This window comes from Athene noctua, chromosome 6, assembly GCF_965140245.1.
Source record: "Athene noctua chromosome 6, bAthNoc1.hap1.1, whole genome shotgun sequence".
Classification (NCBI taxonomy): domain Eukaryota; kingdom Metazoa; phylum Chordata; class Aves; order Strigiformes; family Strigidae; genus Athene; species Athene noctua.
Window position 1 is genome coordinate 10,983,727 of NC_134042.1, and position 16,327 is coordinate 11,000,053.

At 38.5% G+C, this 16,327-nt stretch overlaps 1 protein-coding gene across 5 annotated transcripts in view; it reads right to left on the reverse strand.

Annotated features, from left to right (window-relative positions):
• INO80 (INO80 complex ATPase subunit) overlaps positions 1–16,327 on the reverse strand; it is a 69,887-nt gene that overhangs the window by 14,470 nt on the left and 39,090 nt on the right. For all 5 annotated transcript variants that reach the window (XM_074909540.1, XM_074909541.1, XM_074909542.1 and 2 more), the window contains 3 exons: positions 14,944–15,084; positions 9,757–9,982; positions 3,984–4,111 (listed from right to left, as the gene is read on the reverse strand). In XM_074909540.1, coding sequence (XP_074765641.1) covers positions 3,984–4,111; positions 9,757–9,982; positions 14,944–15,084 — 495 coding nt within the window. The remainder of the gene's footprint in view (positions 1–3,983; positions 4,112–9,756; positions 9,983–14,943; positions 15,085–16,327) is intronic.

Sequence of the window (16,327 nt, forward strand, 5' to 3'; positions counted from 1 at the left end):
ATGAATCTCACTGCGTACAAGAACACTTTGAACATTACATTGGTGTGTCAGCCCACAGCTCATGTCAAGCAACAGAACTGAAACCACTGACTGGGACACAAATCAAATGGCATCAACCAGGAATGCTGTAGGCAAAGGCTTTTTCCAGCCAGACACATTTTTCATGCTCTAAGGCACTCAGCATTTTCTGATACCTGTGCAACTATCAATAGAATCTGAATTACTTAGAAAGCTCTTCAGGCTATACAGATATCCATAGAACTTCTTTGGAAAGATACCCTGTGATATTTTAACAATGTGATCCTTGGCTGATGAGATGTAAATCCTACTAGTTACATTCGTTAGATTTAACCCTACTGGTGCATGTGCCTTTTTGAGATGCTGTGACTGCAAATGAAGACAGAAAGGAAACAGATGGTGCTTAAGCAGCAAGAACTATTGGATGCATCTTGCTCCAAGCTGCAGTGTTCAGAAGATACAGAACTGATGTGCTGCAAGAAGACGTGGCAGTGCTTGCACTCTAATGAGCCTTCTGACAGTACCGCTCAGTTCTTCTTTTTACCTATTCTTCAGGACTCCTCTTCCTTTTTGTTACACTTTGCTACTGTGGAAAAGGTGAAAGAGCTGCCCTACTATAAGGAACCTGAGAAAAAGACTGCTGTACTGGAAAAAAAGCTTCGATGTATGGCAGATGAAAGTGAAAAATAGGTAAATAAAATTAACAATGTAGAAATGGCTAAAATCTTGGTCTACCTACACAAAACAAGAGCTCATGGCTAGTATGATTTCAGGAGTACAATAGAAGTTTCAAGCAGAGAACAGCTACTTCACCAAACGGACACTCAAGCCCTAATCTACTACTGATTTCTTCCATTTCTATGACAAATTTCTGTCACCAACTAAAACCAGAGAGATACAGTTGTCTGTTAGGCACTATGCAATCTTTCTCCAGGTTTGATTGATCCTTTTTCTATTATCACAAAGGCCTTCCATTTTTTAATCTGCTTTTATGATGATTCAACCTTTCAACATCTTGATCTAGTCATCTCTCATCTCACTAGTAACAATCTCTCCATTAGCATCTTCCAAACAAACTTTAGCATAAATAGAAAACAATTTTCATTCCATTTATCCTTATCCCAGACTGAAGACATTTCCACTGAAGCACAAACTACAAAAGAATAAGCTATTCTGCACCTGGGATACTGGCATTCATGGGTTGTTCCCCTGCCCTGCAAACCAGCTTAGTGCATGAGCTTTCAGCTCCATGTCTGTTCAACACTGCTTAACAGGTTCTGCTCCGCCTCCATCACCTTCCTTTGATCAAGGCATGCGTTTAGAAAAAAAACAAAACCCAACCATAAGAACAGAAAAGGAGCACTCTGATGGCAAATAAACTGTTTAAATAGTAACTGTGGAAGACACTTGATGACTGCTCATTCTTATAGTTCCCACAAGGAGTGATGGGGTAGGATGGGAAAAGCCTCATGGGGAGGCTTTAATCTCAATGGAGACACTTACACTAGACCTGCCTGAAAAAAATATATCTGCCAATCTTGTTTAGTATAAGCGGTCACCAAGCCACCAAAAATATCAATCTAGGGCAAATAACAAAAGTGGCCCTGGCAACAGAGTACCTACACAGGAAAAACACACAATGCCTTGAGTATGGTAAGAACGCAGTTGCCATTAAAGTCAGTGCTCTTCTAGGCTTTGACACTGATATTTCAAAAATTACAAATTTTTTTCCCTTCATCTTATTTCATAGTTCAAATTGAGTAGTCTTATGTTTTGATACAATTAATAAACTTTTGGTAGACTGTAACTAAGACATTTGACTTCATGCAGAATATAATTTGAACCCTCATCACGTGAATGAGATTCCCACTGAAATAATGGACAATTACTCTCCCACAGAAGAGAAAGCAAACACGCTGAGAAAAACAAACATCACGATTTTAAAATTATCTGCATGAAATAGAAGTACTGAACTTCTAATTTATCCCCTTCTGTTGGAAGGATAATTTTCCTCTATTTGTATCTGCCATTTTATAATGGCTGAATTAAGCAGCAGTTCTTCAGCCCAAGCTAAGTGAAACAAACACGGTTTTATAACTTTGCAAACACTGTGTTTTGTGCTCTCTGCTCTGCATAATTAGGTTAGTATGATACCGTAGCAGTTACACTGTCAAAATACTAGTAAAGGAAATAGGACATCTTATGTTCTTTAATATTGAAGTAGACAGAGGGGACCCATTTTGATCTCTCCGGACAGGAAAAAAAAAAATAAAAATCTACCGCTACACAACTTTTTACAAGGATTTTCTTATAAACTCAGTAACTGCTTGATTTTTAGCTTGCTTAACTCAAGCTTCTGTTACACGGGTGTGGAGTAGGAAAAACAGAGAACTTAGTAGGTGGCTTGTTTGGGTAATAAAACTCAACAAGTAAAGTTGAGCCTTTAGGAGGTGAAGTAGCAAAATGGTGTGCTCCCAAGCCTTTAAAATGGAATGCTAACAGAAAACAGACGCGCTAAACACTCAGCTTTATGAGCTTCTTGGTGTAATGTAGGGTGTCAACAAACCTGCACCATGTCCAGTGTTTGCCAAAAAAAGAGACATAGGAAGCAATGCTGGGCAAAGAGCCAAAACACAGAATTACAACCATACAAGTTCTGTTTTTCCTCACAGCAGTAAAAACAAAATTCAGCTTGTGATTTGTTGCTGAACTATTAAGTGCTGACCTTAAAATGCACTCCTGCTCATACAGGACTCAAGATTAGGCAGCTATTGATTCATGCTTCTCACTTTTTCTCTTTGCTTTATTGTGGAGAAGATGGCATCACATGTCAAACACTGCTGAGGGAGCCCATGGACACCCAGGACTGATGGCTGAAGGATCACAGAATCTTGATGTTTTAGCAGTATTGAAATTATACTGCCCAATGCAAATATTTTCCCACCAGCCAGAAAACTTTATCAGGATCGCCTCTTTGAAATTAATGAACATCAAGCCACCTATCTTATTACTGAGAATTAGGTAGACATAAGTTATTATTACTAATCCTTCACTGATCAGGGACAGAGACATTGTGACACAAGACACTCCTTTTTTCAGATCTAACCAAAAATTCCAACTTTGCTGTCTTCAACACAACCTCAGAAAAACAGAAGTATTTCTCTTTTTAATTGTTGTAAGTATTACCAATAGGAAACCAAATTAATAGCTCTCCTACTAATGTCTCTTCAGACTAGTTCTTTTGGTGACATGGTTGCTAATCAAACACTGATTTTTTTCTTCTGAGGCAGACTGACTGTATTTAAATAATGAGTAATGACTTAATTCCTAATTTCTTTCCTATCATATATGGCAGAGAACCTTTCATTATTAATGTCTAGCAAACTTCTGCACAGGAATAAGATGATAGAGGGAAACAGTAAAAGTCTGTGAAATTACAAGCAACGCAAACAACATAGAGTTCATCACTGTTCTCACTCTTCCTTCCAATAAAAGGACACATGGGCATCAAATGAAAATAGAAGGAAGTAGTTCAAAACCAGCAAAAGAGGCTAATTAAGCCATGGAACCCCTTGCCACAGGGCAGTGCAGATGACAAAAACTTAGGAAGACTCAAGATGCAAGTGAACTATTTCATGGAAGGAGAATCCATTTAGGATAACTGAATATACAGAAGGCACATCTGGCTCAGAAAGGCCTTGAGCTGCAAGCTGCGGGACACTGAGAGACTAATTGTGAAGCATCACTATTCTTGTCCATCTTCCTCATACCATCGGCTGTTGCAGACTGGGGGAAGCATGACACCAGGCTGGACCTTAAGCCTATCTTTGGATGGCAGCTCTTATATTGCACATTAATGCATTTACACCAGGTTTGCTGCATCCAAATTATAGTATTTTCCTCAAACACTTGTTGCTAAATCTGCATCTTCGGAATTTGCCTTCTGTAGGCTATAGCTCTCCTACCTCCAGTAAGTCAATCATCCGGGTCATCTGGGAGTAGATGAGAACTCTGTGTCCTTGAGATTTCAGACGTGTCAACAGAAGATCAAGAGCATGAAGTTTTCCACTGTCAGTGATCAGACTCTCTTTGTCTAAAAAGAAATGGAACAAAAGCAGGTAACTAATAAAGCCAAAACAACTACACGCAACAAGTTCACTTCTAAGTTTTCGTAGCACTTCACTGCATTATAATCTCTAAAGTAACAAGCTGTGATGGAAGAAACTGAAACATCCCTTCTGGCTGACACTTACAATCACACTGCTAACAATACCATTTGTTTGCTGGGACAAGAGTATATGAATATACCCACTTGGCAAAATCTCATCACCGATTGATCTCCTCACGAGGATGGACTTAATCCTTTTTTGGACAGCATTTTCCTTCATGTAAGGATTCATGCTGACCAAATCAACAACCATAACATGCCCTGACAGTTGAAGAAAGTATTTTCTACTGCACACATTAATGTCTTTTGGACATTTGCTGCTACCTGCTGCTGAGCTTTATACTTATTCTCCACGGCTTTAGTATCAAGACCAAACCCCTCACCAACATGGAAAGTGAGGAAGTTCTCTAGGTCATTCTAAAGTAACAGCCCCTTCACAGCACTGCCTTAACTTTTCTTTTTCTTCCTTGCCCTCCACTTCTTTTTTTTTTTTTTGTTTTGTTTAAGAAATGTTTCCAGATGGCAATCTTTTAAGTCACTTCAGATTTTATACTTCATGTCCTCTCTATTTCAGCACTGCTCATGAAGTATTTTTCAGGAAGGAGATCTTCCTGTTTGTACATTCTGTACATAAACTTCAGTAAACAATACATTACTGTTGAAAGAGGATGAAGAGAAATTTTCTTCCAAAAAATTTATCTGTTGGAAAGGCTACTGATGATTCTTTATTCTTTGGGATGTCTGAATTTAGGTTTACAGCCAAAACGGAAAGTCGACAACTGCAGATGGTGTAGGCTAGTACAGGATCCAAATATTTTCAACACGTCTAGCAGGTACCATTCTCTAATGTCTAGCAGGTAACACTTCTGCAGGCTTCTCGCTGCACAGAATGAATTAGCTGATGGACTGAAGAAAAACCAGCTTCCTGCACAACATTCCAATTTTAAAAAAAAAGAGTATATACAAAAATCAATTCATTCATTTGAGCACCATGCATTTAATATAGCTAAAACCAAGTTCATACTAGTGGAACAGAGGAGTGTGGATCACACAATAGTGCTCCTAAAAAGATCTTATGAGCACAGCAGGCAACACAGTCTGTGAGTGCCCAAGTGCAGTGATGTGGCACAAAGGGCTAAGTTTGATTTTTGCACGTACAACCAGGGGTTTGCTGAGAAAAGCAGGAGTGTAGTTGTTGTTCTAGACTTAATTCAAAAAATAATTTTGAAATAATATGCCTAGATTTAGTACGTCTTTCAAAAAAGTTGTTAAAAACAGAAAGTGATCAGGAAAAGTCTCCAAGATTTCAGCGTGGTAAAAAACTTTTTGAGCAGTGATGGAGTTCAGAAACTTGATCCATTTCAAAAAGCAACTGGCACTATTCATGGTTCTCCTTTTGGACAAAGGTTTTAAACAACAGAACTTCATACTATCAGCAAAAGGCACAGTATCCAGTGACTTGTTAAAACTGTAAAAACAAGGCATGCTTCCCTCTTATCCTTCCAATGGTGAGGAAAAGCAAGTCAGCAATACTTTTATCCAGAAACATGGTAGATTCTTCATTGCTTTAGTATGTCAATCAAGATCTCTTTCAAAAACATCCTTTAGCTTAAATATAAACATGGATTTGATGCTGGCATTAGTGAGATCTACATTAGAACATCAGAAGATGCAGCTCCGCTTTCTGAAATTCAAAAAATTCTGAGTTGTCAATATTGTTTAAAATTATTAGCTATTATATTTACACTGTAAGCCATTGTTGTGAATTCTCTCTCCTTTCATAAGTTTAGAGCGACGTTCCCGCAATTCACTAGGCTAAGAATCCAAGAGAGTGCTCTGCTCTTTGCTTGTCTGCCTACCTAGTCACTTTTTTTCTCCCATTTGCTCTCCTTTTTGATGGTGGTCTTGTTGCTTTGTCAGAAGCAAGTGCCACATCATTGCTTGAATCATTAGCAACTACCTTAGGGAATCCATCAACTAGGGAGCCAAGACAAGGAGATACTGCAAGGAAAACTCAAGACCACAGCTCAGGCTGGCATTGCTTCTAAGTGCAACATAATGTATGATGACACACTCATCTCTAGAGCAGAATTCAGTCTCAATTACATACAAATAGTTAATAGTTTCATGCATTCTTCTAAGGGAAACCAAACTTTGAACTTTGGCAATTAAGTAAAAATGGAAATGACTTACGGTCATTTGGTTTTAAAATACATCTATTTAAGTCAAAAACTCTGCACAGTAGGGATGTTTACTCTTTATACAAAATGTTATTCTTTCCTTTAAGTCCATACAGCCATGACATTCTGCTTTTATTCTCATTGGTCAGCTTGCTATTACAGAATTAGTTAAATTGAATGAAGCAACATGAAAGTTCTAGATATACAAACTACTATGATTATTAACCAAAAGCCATCTGACTGGAAGGAAACTGAGAGAACAAACAGGGTCTGTTCAAAAGTCAACCTCGACTGACTCAGATTAATACATTAGCAAGCTTCCAAAAGCAAAATGCTACTGTTTTTTCTCACACAGGCATGAATAGGTAGAATTAAGTTATGGTAACTGGAAATGATGCGCGTCCTTTGCTGCTGACTCCTTAGGTCTCCATTGTGTAAGTTACTATTTTTAAATAGCAGTAAAATGCAAATTACAAGTAAAGAACTTATCTGAAAAAGATGGTCTTACAGCCTGAAAAGTTACTAACTTGTTAACAGTTCATAATTTGCCCAATATCTCAGCATCAGAGCAGACTGCATTGGTGAGAAAGTGGTGGGTTTTTTTTTCAGGAAAGCAAAACAAAATTAAGAAAAAAAGATTTATCATCTCTGGAAGAGAAAACCATTTGACTTTAACCTGGCATCTTTAAGCTGATATCTTGACACCATTGTGTTTTCCAAGATCGAATATTTTTGCATGCTTAAAGCCTGCCACCTAGTGCTTCAATGGACAAATTCTGGAAGGCAGTAACAAAATGTACTACTTCATTCATGTCATCTTCAGCAAACACCACAATTATTCAAAACAGAAAGTGTCTTCCACCTCTACTCTAGTTTCTCTCACCTCTATTTCTCATTCCCTTTTACCCTGGGGAAGAAAAAGGTAGTTTATTTCTTTTTTAAATGGGATTTCCAAAATTTGCAATTCCACATTTTCCATTTTTAATGATCGGTGAAAATTTGCAATCACAATATCTTCGGATTTTATTTTTTTTTTCATAGCATTAAAGGAACTTTTGAAATTTTAAGCAAGTCAGGAGATAGAGGTCCTGAACTGCATGTCAAAGAATTCTTCCCAGGACACAATTTTTGTGTTCTTCAGTACTGTATGAAATAAACAAGAAAGTCACTGTCAACTCACGTTGTATGGCTTTCAGTCTGAAAAAAAAAGTCCCTGCCTCCAGCCACACAGGGATACAAACATAAATTATCTACAAGGGGATACAGTGGGATCCTATGGCCTGGGAAGAATAGTTATAAATGATTATGACTCAAAATAACCCTTGTCAGGAGCTCTGGCTGATGACCATAGCTGGGCTCACCGCTCTCTGGAGAATGAGAAAAAGTGCTTCTGGACATGCAAAAAGCAGAGGAAAGAGAGATAAAGTCTGGGTTCCAGTTGACACCCCTGGTTCCCCTCCCGACAGTCTGCACGGCACAATGGGGTCAGTGAGGAGCTAGCTGGCTCTCACAGTAAACAGCCAGTGAGGCCGGTGCTTTTTATCGATGCTAAAAGGACTCAGACACTTCCTGCCATTTAATCCAGGACCATTTTTCTTTCAAAGAACAGGAAAAGCCTCAAGAGATTCCCACAGTGATCGCAGCTGAGCCTGCTGCCAGGGTACTGGGAACGCTGAGACTGGAAGAGGATAGATCAGGGTTAGGAGAGAGTGGTATCCCCTTTTCTTCTTGCCACCTATTTACCACAGACCTTCACACCCACCATTACATTTGACACTTGCTAGACTTCAGCCTTGTAAATGGCTCCTTCAACACATCAGTCACCTACCGTAATACACTGTGCCTGCTCCTGCACATATAACACAACTGTCCCATTGTGGCATGTGCCCTCTCCTCTTACACTTAAGTTTAGGTTTTGAATGCTGCTTTCTACCTAACTAAAACACAGCTGTATGAAACTACTTTTTTTTTTTTTAATCCACTTTTTGCTCTAAGACCTCCTAAATTAACCCAGCTTTACATAACGCACTAATCTCAGCCACCTTCTCAACTAAATTCTTTGCTGCGCTTTAACAATTTGTCTAACCCTGCACCTATTCACTCACTCCTGTAAGCTTCTTGTACCCCACCTTTACTCCCCTACAAATTTTTGCTGATGACAAGGTCATCAGCTTAAAACGGAAGTCTTTTCAGGAGAATGCAGCCCTCTCCCTATTCAACGTCATCCACTTTTCTTCACTTCTCTATGCATGTCTTTTACATTAACTAATCCCTTCACTATTTCCCTACTTTCTGCTACAACAATTCATTTTCTGTTTCCAAATAATTGATACACAATTCAATGAATTACTGAAGAAACTATAAACTCATCAGCTGTCATTGAATACTAATCTAGTGCAAGCTCATGAAAAATGGTTTCTCCATTACACAGATACAAATGTGCAAATGACCCTAAGTACTTATGAGGTACCTTCTTAAACCGGACTACAGCAAGCAAAAGGCCATTTTCCTTTTACTGCACTAACTTCCCCTGCCAAACATCCTTGACCCAAAAGGGTCTGGGAATAACTTAGCATCTGGCAGTGTAAGCTGTTTTTCCTCTTGGCTATCTCTCTGATCTCTAGTACTTTTCTGCACAACTCAGCTCACTGCTCCGGACCATCTTCTGACAGCAAGAGCATGTCTGGCCCATGAAAGTCAATGAAGTATTGGCAATCAAATTTTAGCAAATCTTGGATTACTTTTGTCTAATTCTAGCAAAAAATGAAGTGCATTTACTTTACTAGTATACTGGTACCTTTCCCGCTTTACTGGGAAATATGAGTAAGTCTTCTTTATTCCAACTGAAAGTAAATCCCTCATGCTTTGTTTTACAGGCCAGTTTCCTCTGAACTTGGTCCCCAAACCCGTTCTTCTCATGGCAGACTGCTACCAGTAATGTTTATTCTTTCACTAGGAAGACCAAGAAAAGATCCCTTAGGTCATTACAAAGGTCTTCCAATACACTAGGTGGCAAGGTATGACTGACTTTTCCTGCAATCTTCCTATCTCCAACCTCAAAATACTATTTGGTTGTGAGAGCAGACTGTGCTTTAGTAAGCAAGTCCATCTCTTTACAGTCATGTGGAGCGCTGACATGCTAAGAGGGGTTTGTAAGCATTAGAAAAGTTTGTATTAGACTTGTTCAGTATCCACTGACAGCTTTACTCCAGACAGAGGATATGAAATCAGTGTATTTTAAGATACCAGAGTTAACTTTCATGTGGGAGGAAAAACAAACACACAACTACTACCACCCCCTCAAAAAGCCCATAACCAAGCATAATTACCACCAAAGAGCAGATGTCCTTACTTATCTCATCTCTGTTCCATGACAACCTCCAAACTTACCTGGTATCCTGATAAAAGACCAGCCGTTCTGAGGCCTGATCCCTAACAGCCCTCCTGGATACTCTGGGAAGAACTGGGAGCATTGCTTCAGCCAGTCAGCTGCTAGCTCAGGGGCTCCATTGAGTACACACTGCTTTGCTTCCAGGCTTCCTCCTTCCTTTAGTGCCCTGCGCTCGTATTCTGCACTTCGGTCATTGCAGTAGAACTCCAGTGGCACAGCTGTTACCTACAAGTAAAATAATAATCAATACTCTTGTTCAGATTTCCTCTCATCCCCAAATCCCTGGTTCAGACACCTTCCCACAGGATCAAATTTTAAAAGTCAAATCATTACATGTACAAATGGAAAACAATCTTAGACTGGCTTAAAATAAGCAAAGATGCAACATCTTCCCACACCACAAAAAAAGTCCTATGAATAACCAAGCATGGCCTACTTGCCTTTTGATAAACAACGCCTTGTGCCAATTGCTACACAACTGATAGCAAAGCTGAGAGTAAAAGCATAATATCCTTGCTGCATGTCTCATTTTGACTGATTTCTTCTTCATTTTTAAAATTTTTATTTTTGCCCTCCACAATCAAGTATTTACCTAGCAGAGATGAGATTTACATATCGTCCTTAACAGAAATTCATGTGATAATTTAAAATGGGGAAGATACATAAATTAGAAATGAAAAAAATGAACATAAAACCAGCCCCATTTTGGAACAACACATTTCTTGAGCTTGACAGTTGATTTGAACAGAAGTGGACCACAGAAACAGTGCAAACAAGCACAAGGTGACCATCTTCCTCTGGCCGTTCTATGAATCCCTTGCCCTATTACCTGCTTCAGTACATACAACCCAGCTGGACAGACCAGTGTTGCAAACGCAGGAGTTCTTGATTTCATGCTATGTGAGCTATTCTGGCACAGCTTCATCCCTTCAACTACCCTGCTCTGCTCCGTCCACCCAAATCTGGACAGAGTGTTGAAGAGCCACGTTAGCCAAACAGCTGTATGCCCAGTGGCTGTCAGGTCCTTGAGTGAAGAGTTCATCCCAGCAGACAAGGCTGTCCTTCATAGGACAACTTCAAGATACTGAAATAATAAAACCCCAAAGCATAACTGAGCCACGGTACGTACCAGGACAGCCTATTCTGCTGGGTTTTTCTTAAGATGCTTCACCAAGAGTTAAACCACATGATCCAAAACAAATACAACAATTACACTACTTTCACTCAAATATACACAACAATTCCCTATCTAGCACTACAATCCTTCCAATGAAAATGCAGACCACCAAGTTCTTCCTCCTATTTTTTCTAAATGTAAGTCTGTTTGGGGCCAACATTCTGGGGTAAGCATTTACAAAGCTATTTATAACCTAATTTACAAAAGAAAGCTAGTAGAAACTTTCACATACCATTGACAGGCTTAATAACATATTGTAAACTCACTTAACAATGAGACTAAAAATTAATATTAGACAACCTTACAGTATGGACTTAAAACACAGAAAAGTTATAAATTTTCAATTGGTTTCTCCACCAATACAGGAAGCAAATAAATAACTACTTTAGCAGTCATTGTGCTTTTATTTCAGAATTACAATTTTTAATTTTTAATCATCCATGTAGATTCATGTAAGTTAAAAAACATTGTGTCACAAATCTTAACATGCAAAATGAACACAATGCCTAGGAGACTATAAAAAAAATAACAAATGAAAAGGAACACGAAGGAAATCAAACTTGTGAAAGCTTGTGAAAAGGAGAGCGCTGCATAGGAAGAAACAGTATAGGGTTTGATAGCAAACAGTAACTGAAGTTTCTGGTGAATTGAGAAAGGATGGGAATTGGTTTGAAAATGGGACAACTGAAACATTAAAGGGAGTAAAAGAACTATCTTTGTATTGCAGCCAAAAAACTTTTATGTATTTGAAAGAGGATGAATTTTTTGTCCCAGTTTACTCTGGCATGATGTAATTAACTGCTACATACTGAGAATAACATATGTAACAGAGTATCATGCAAATGAAAATACTTGAATGGTTTAACTAAACGATAAGCAATAAAGTTATTTAAATATCAAGTTTTCAATAATGTACTTTAGAAGTCTAAGATGAAGTAAGCAACCCGTACCTCAGGACAGACTGTCTGATATCTTAGATGCTGGTTGCTCCTCTCTGAACATTCTACACAATACTCTGTGTTGTTCAGAGTAAAGTAAAAGCTATCAAGCAAGATCTTCTTGGTGGTCCACTCCTGTTTTACAGGAGCTCTTCTCATAGGAAGAAATTAACCTCACAGAGATGTATTTTTGGAAGGGCAAATCAATTGTTTAAACAGATTCATAAGCACAATTATAGTACATACCAAAATAAAATCAAAAAAGCATACAAAATCTTAGCAATCATGGTAAAGGTATTGTTTTGCAAGATGCCAAGAGCTATTTTAAAATGAGACTGGCTTATAGGTCACACAGTCACATGAAACACTGCAAACTGAAAGAGACTGTGTTAAGTTAGACTTTGTATACTTTCCCACTACTTACTAGAAGAGTTGATGCTATCTTGTACTGCCATCTGCAGTCAAAGCATACGACTGCCTCTTGTGGGAGAGCGCAAGACCTCTCACAATTCAAGTCTTGTTGCCTGAACACTGATGTACACCACAATGATGATACAGACTTCGGTTGTTTCTTTTAAAGGACACTACTAACCATCACATTTCAGTTCATATTTCTACACTGGACAGACTGGAACAAATAGTCTTTCGGGCACAGACAACCCATCTTATTTATTTCCAGGACACCTAGGACCAGCAGCAACTACACACAAAACCAAACAGACTAATTTCTGACACAGAAACATGGCTTATCTACTGAAATCAACATGGAGATTTGTACACTAGGATTTTCAAAAGAAAAATAAAGTCACATCATAAAATTCTACAAGCTAGTAACTCCTCACAAGTAATACCTCACCTAAAGGAAGAGCTAGGAGATGATCTTGAGACAAACTGTGTGTGCCTCACTGCAATTTCTACATTAAGAACAACAAATATTCCCATGTAGGAAGCATGCCTGTGTAACACTGACTGACATCTGGGGACATAAGACTATCTTTAATGTCAGCTCCACACTTCTTTACATGCATACACACACTAGGGCAGAGATGTGCATCTTTTACAAGGCCTTACAAGAAAAAATGACACATTTCTGAAACAGATCCAAAATACCTCCCGTTCAGGCTTGTTCATGCTTCCCCTCTCTCCTTTTTGCCATGGCACAGTTTTTAAGGTTTTTTTATTCCAGGTTTGTTTTTGTGGTTTTACTCATAACAAAAGGTAGGGTAGTCCTCTGTGGTAAACGCTCCTATGTCAACACATTCTTGTCAAACTGACTGAATGTAACAGTCAAGGTTCAGAAACACATCCAAAAAAATACAGTGGTAGGGATATATGAATGCACTGCCACCTTAAATTCAGTAACTTAGTTTAGTTAGGGTAATTGTAAAATTGTAAAATGCATTTATCTCCATGCAAAGTTAACCTTTCAGACTTTGTGAGATGCCCAAACCCACTTCTGACCACAATAACTCTGACACACTACTTTACTGAACTGCTAAATTAAAATAAACAGTATTACTCTAAACTGAATTGATCAGCTTCTTTTCTTAATGAATACAAGATCCATCCTCCAGTTACTTCTTTTTTGGTGACTGAGGCCTCTCTGTACTCAGGAAAACTGCCGATACGGAAAGAAAACTACAACACTGAAACCCCCCCCTCGCCACTACTCCCCCAGCTGCTACATAAACATACACTCCTGTTTCTATGATTCGCTCCATTAACTTCCCAAAATTCATCACAGGTCAAACAACAACAGAAGGCTATCGTTTCTGAGAACATATGTGCTCTTTCTGCTGTTTCAGGTCTTCTACACTCCTGCCAAAAGTTTCTAACAAGCGTAAAATTAAGCCTTTGTATTCCTAGAAACAAAAATCCATGCCTCCACTTAATCATTTTTATACACCAGCCAAGCCAAAACAAGCAATCTGTATTCACCAGAATGTATGTCAGATATGATCTCTCCTCATCATTTCTTTCCCCTTCCCATGTAGCCTTCTGAGCCCCTCTCCTCCCTTCCTAATGTACAGTAAGTATTCAACATATTCATCTGCAATGCAAATTTAAGTGCAAAGGGCAACAAATCAAAGGAATCTGAAGGAGAAGTGGTTTTCACGATTTACTCTCAGAATAACTTCTCGTTCTTGAACCAGGTAGTATGTTGTGACTAGGAGGCGATACGTGACCTAGAATATTCAGTTGGATCCCTGGCCCCTAGAGCTGCAGGCATGGATGAAGTCAGCTTGAGGAGCAGCACGTAGGTGAGAAGCAGAGTCTTACTTGCCATCATGTCTTCTCCAGATGCCAATGTATAATTGCACATGCAGCCCCATTTGATCAAGACTACAGCAATAATATCAACAGTAACTGAAGAATATGTAATCTGGATAGCCTGCTAATATAACTACATTTTGTCCAGCTTTGGCAAGGTCCAACAACATGGAATGAAAGCAACAGCTACAGACTTAGGAAGCTCTCATGTCAGCCCAGGAAGCTTCAGCTAAAGTAATTTCAAAATTCAGTTAATAGTTGATGGACAACCCCAAGCAGTACCGCTTAATATCCAAATGATTTAAAAAATGCAAACTCAAGTAATTCTTGTATATTGCAATTTGGTGTTTCTTTTCAGGAGCATAAGCTGACACAATGAGAGAAAATGAACATCCTTTTCAAAAAAGCATTGCTCCTCAGCCCCCTTTTGTCATCAGAGTTGACCAATCAATCAACCCATTCTGTTCATGTCATACCTATATCTGCCCCTCAGATTACTGGGGAATCTACCTGACAATCTCTTCTATAATTTTGCATATTAGGAGAGAAAGTGAAGTCTACGTATCTCAGCATAACTCCTGTTGGGTGCTTCTTACAACTTTCCTTTTTCCTTCAGTACACATTACAGTCACTTCCTCTATGAAAAAATGCACTATTGAGTACAGTAGCAAACGGATATCCTCACAACAGTTTTACCCAACCACAAGAAACTAATAGATCATCCTGTTCTTAAGACACAATTCTAACAAGATTTAAAACACAATAGAAAATACATAATTTACAACTTAACTTTGACTTACCCGCGGACTGGCTATGCACAGGAAGGACGGCAGCTCAGTTACCTGGCAGCACCGTACACATGAGGTAGCTGATCTCCTTCGATGTATGACATGATCTGAATAGCCAGTAACTGCTTTACAGTGGCTACTGAACACAAGGTTCTGAAAACAAAATTAAAATTAAGAAGTTACTATGGCTATAAAAACCCCCTCCTCTTAAATCTTGTAACCACCCATGAGAAGGACAGAGGACATTCACTAAATATTTCTCATTGAAAAAGGAAGCTTCTACACATCTTCTGCAGTGACAATGTACAGGATCATTGTGTAATTCTCAGAACATTCGAATCCTGAAATGACTGATATGAGCACAGCTCCCATCAATACTTGCCTTTACACTCAGCTGGCACCAGAAACAAGTTATTCTTTCTTTGAACCTTTTGACCTTAGCTTTTATAATGAAGGAAGTATGGGAATATTCTAGAGGCCTGACCCTCAAGTTGGTTTCTAGCTACTCCTTTATCTTTTCTGAAGCAGGGATAAAATGAAATTTGGCAGAGAAAAAAATTAAGACTCTAAATGAGATTGGACTGGTATCTCTGGACTTTCATCTTTTCGAACCTCTTCTTCCTTTTCTGTGCAAAATGGCTCTTAATTTTATCCCAAAGACTTTTAAGGTGCTAGCATGGCTACTCACACACATAAACACACCCATGTATAAAACCTGGATTTTGCCACAAATGTATCAACAACCTTTTGATAGAGAAAAATATATTGAGTCAAAAGTGGGGGCACTGAGATGACGTTGCAGTTTAAAGAAAGGATAGATTTTCGAAGGTGCTCAACTCTACACAAAAAATAACAGAAAACTAAATTTTATTCATTTGCATCAGTTATTATATTTACTTTTTTATTATAATGTCTGCATCAATGAAATAAACTGCTTATAGACGAAGCCATTTTTGCTACTTAGTTTTTATTCTGACACTTCTATATTCATAGCAATCAATTGTTATGGTTATGTATAATCATTTCCTATAGTATGCAGAGCATTACTCTGCATACTATAGGAAAAAGTAACAGTTTTAGAAACATTAAGATGTATACCTCTCACTGCTGTAAGATCACAAGATGTGCCCTCCTGACAATTCCAGCAGTTCACTTCAGTAAAATCTGAAGAGCATGTAAAGCTTTGGCATTGTTCTGCCTCAGTTCCTAACACCAATATTAATTGCATCCCAATGCACCAAAATGAATTGCATGAGAACCTCCCAATTTTCTAAAAACACGGTGTTTTAAGTTCTAAACATCAGGGCACATGATAGAAGCAGATACTCTGTATATCATGTCATACACTGGATATATGCATTCCCATGTATGTCAAAAAACGCTAGAAAACATCCAC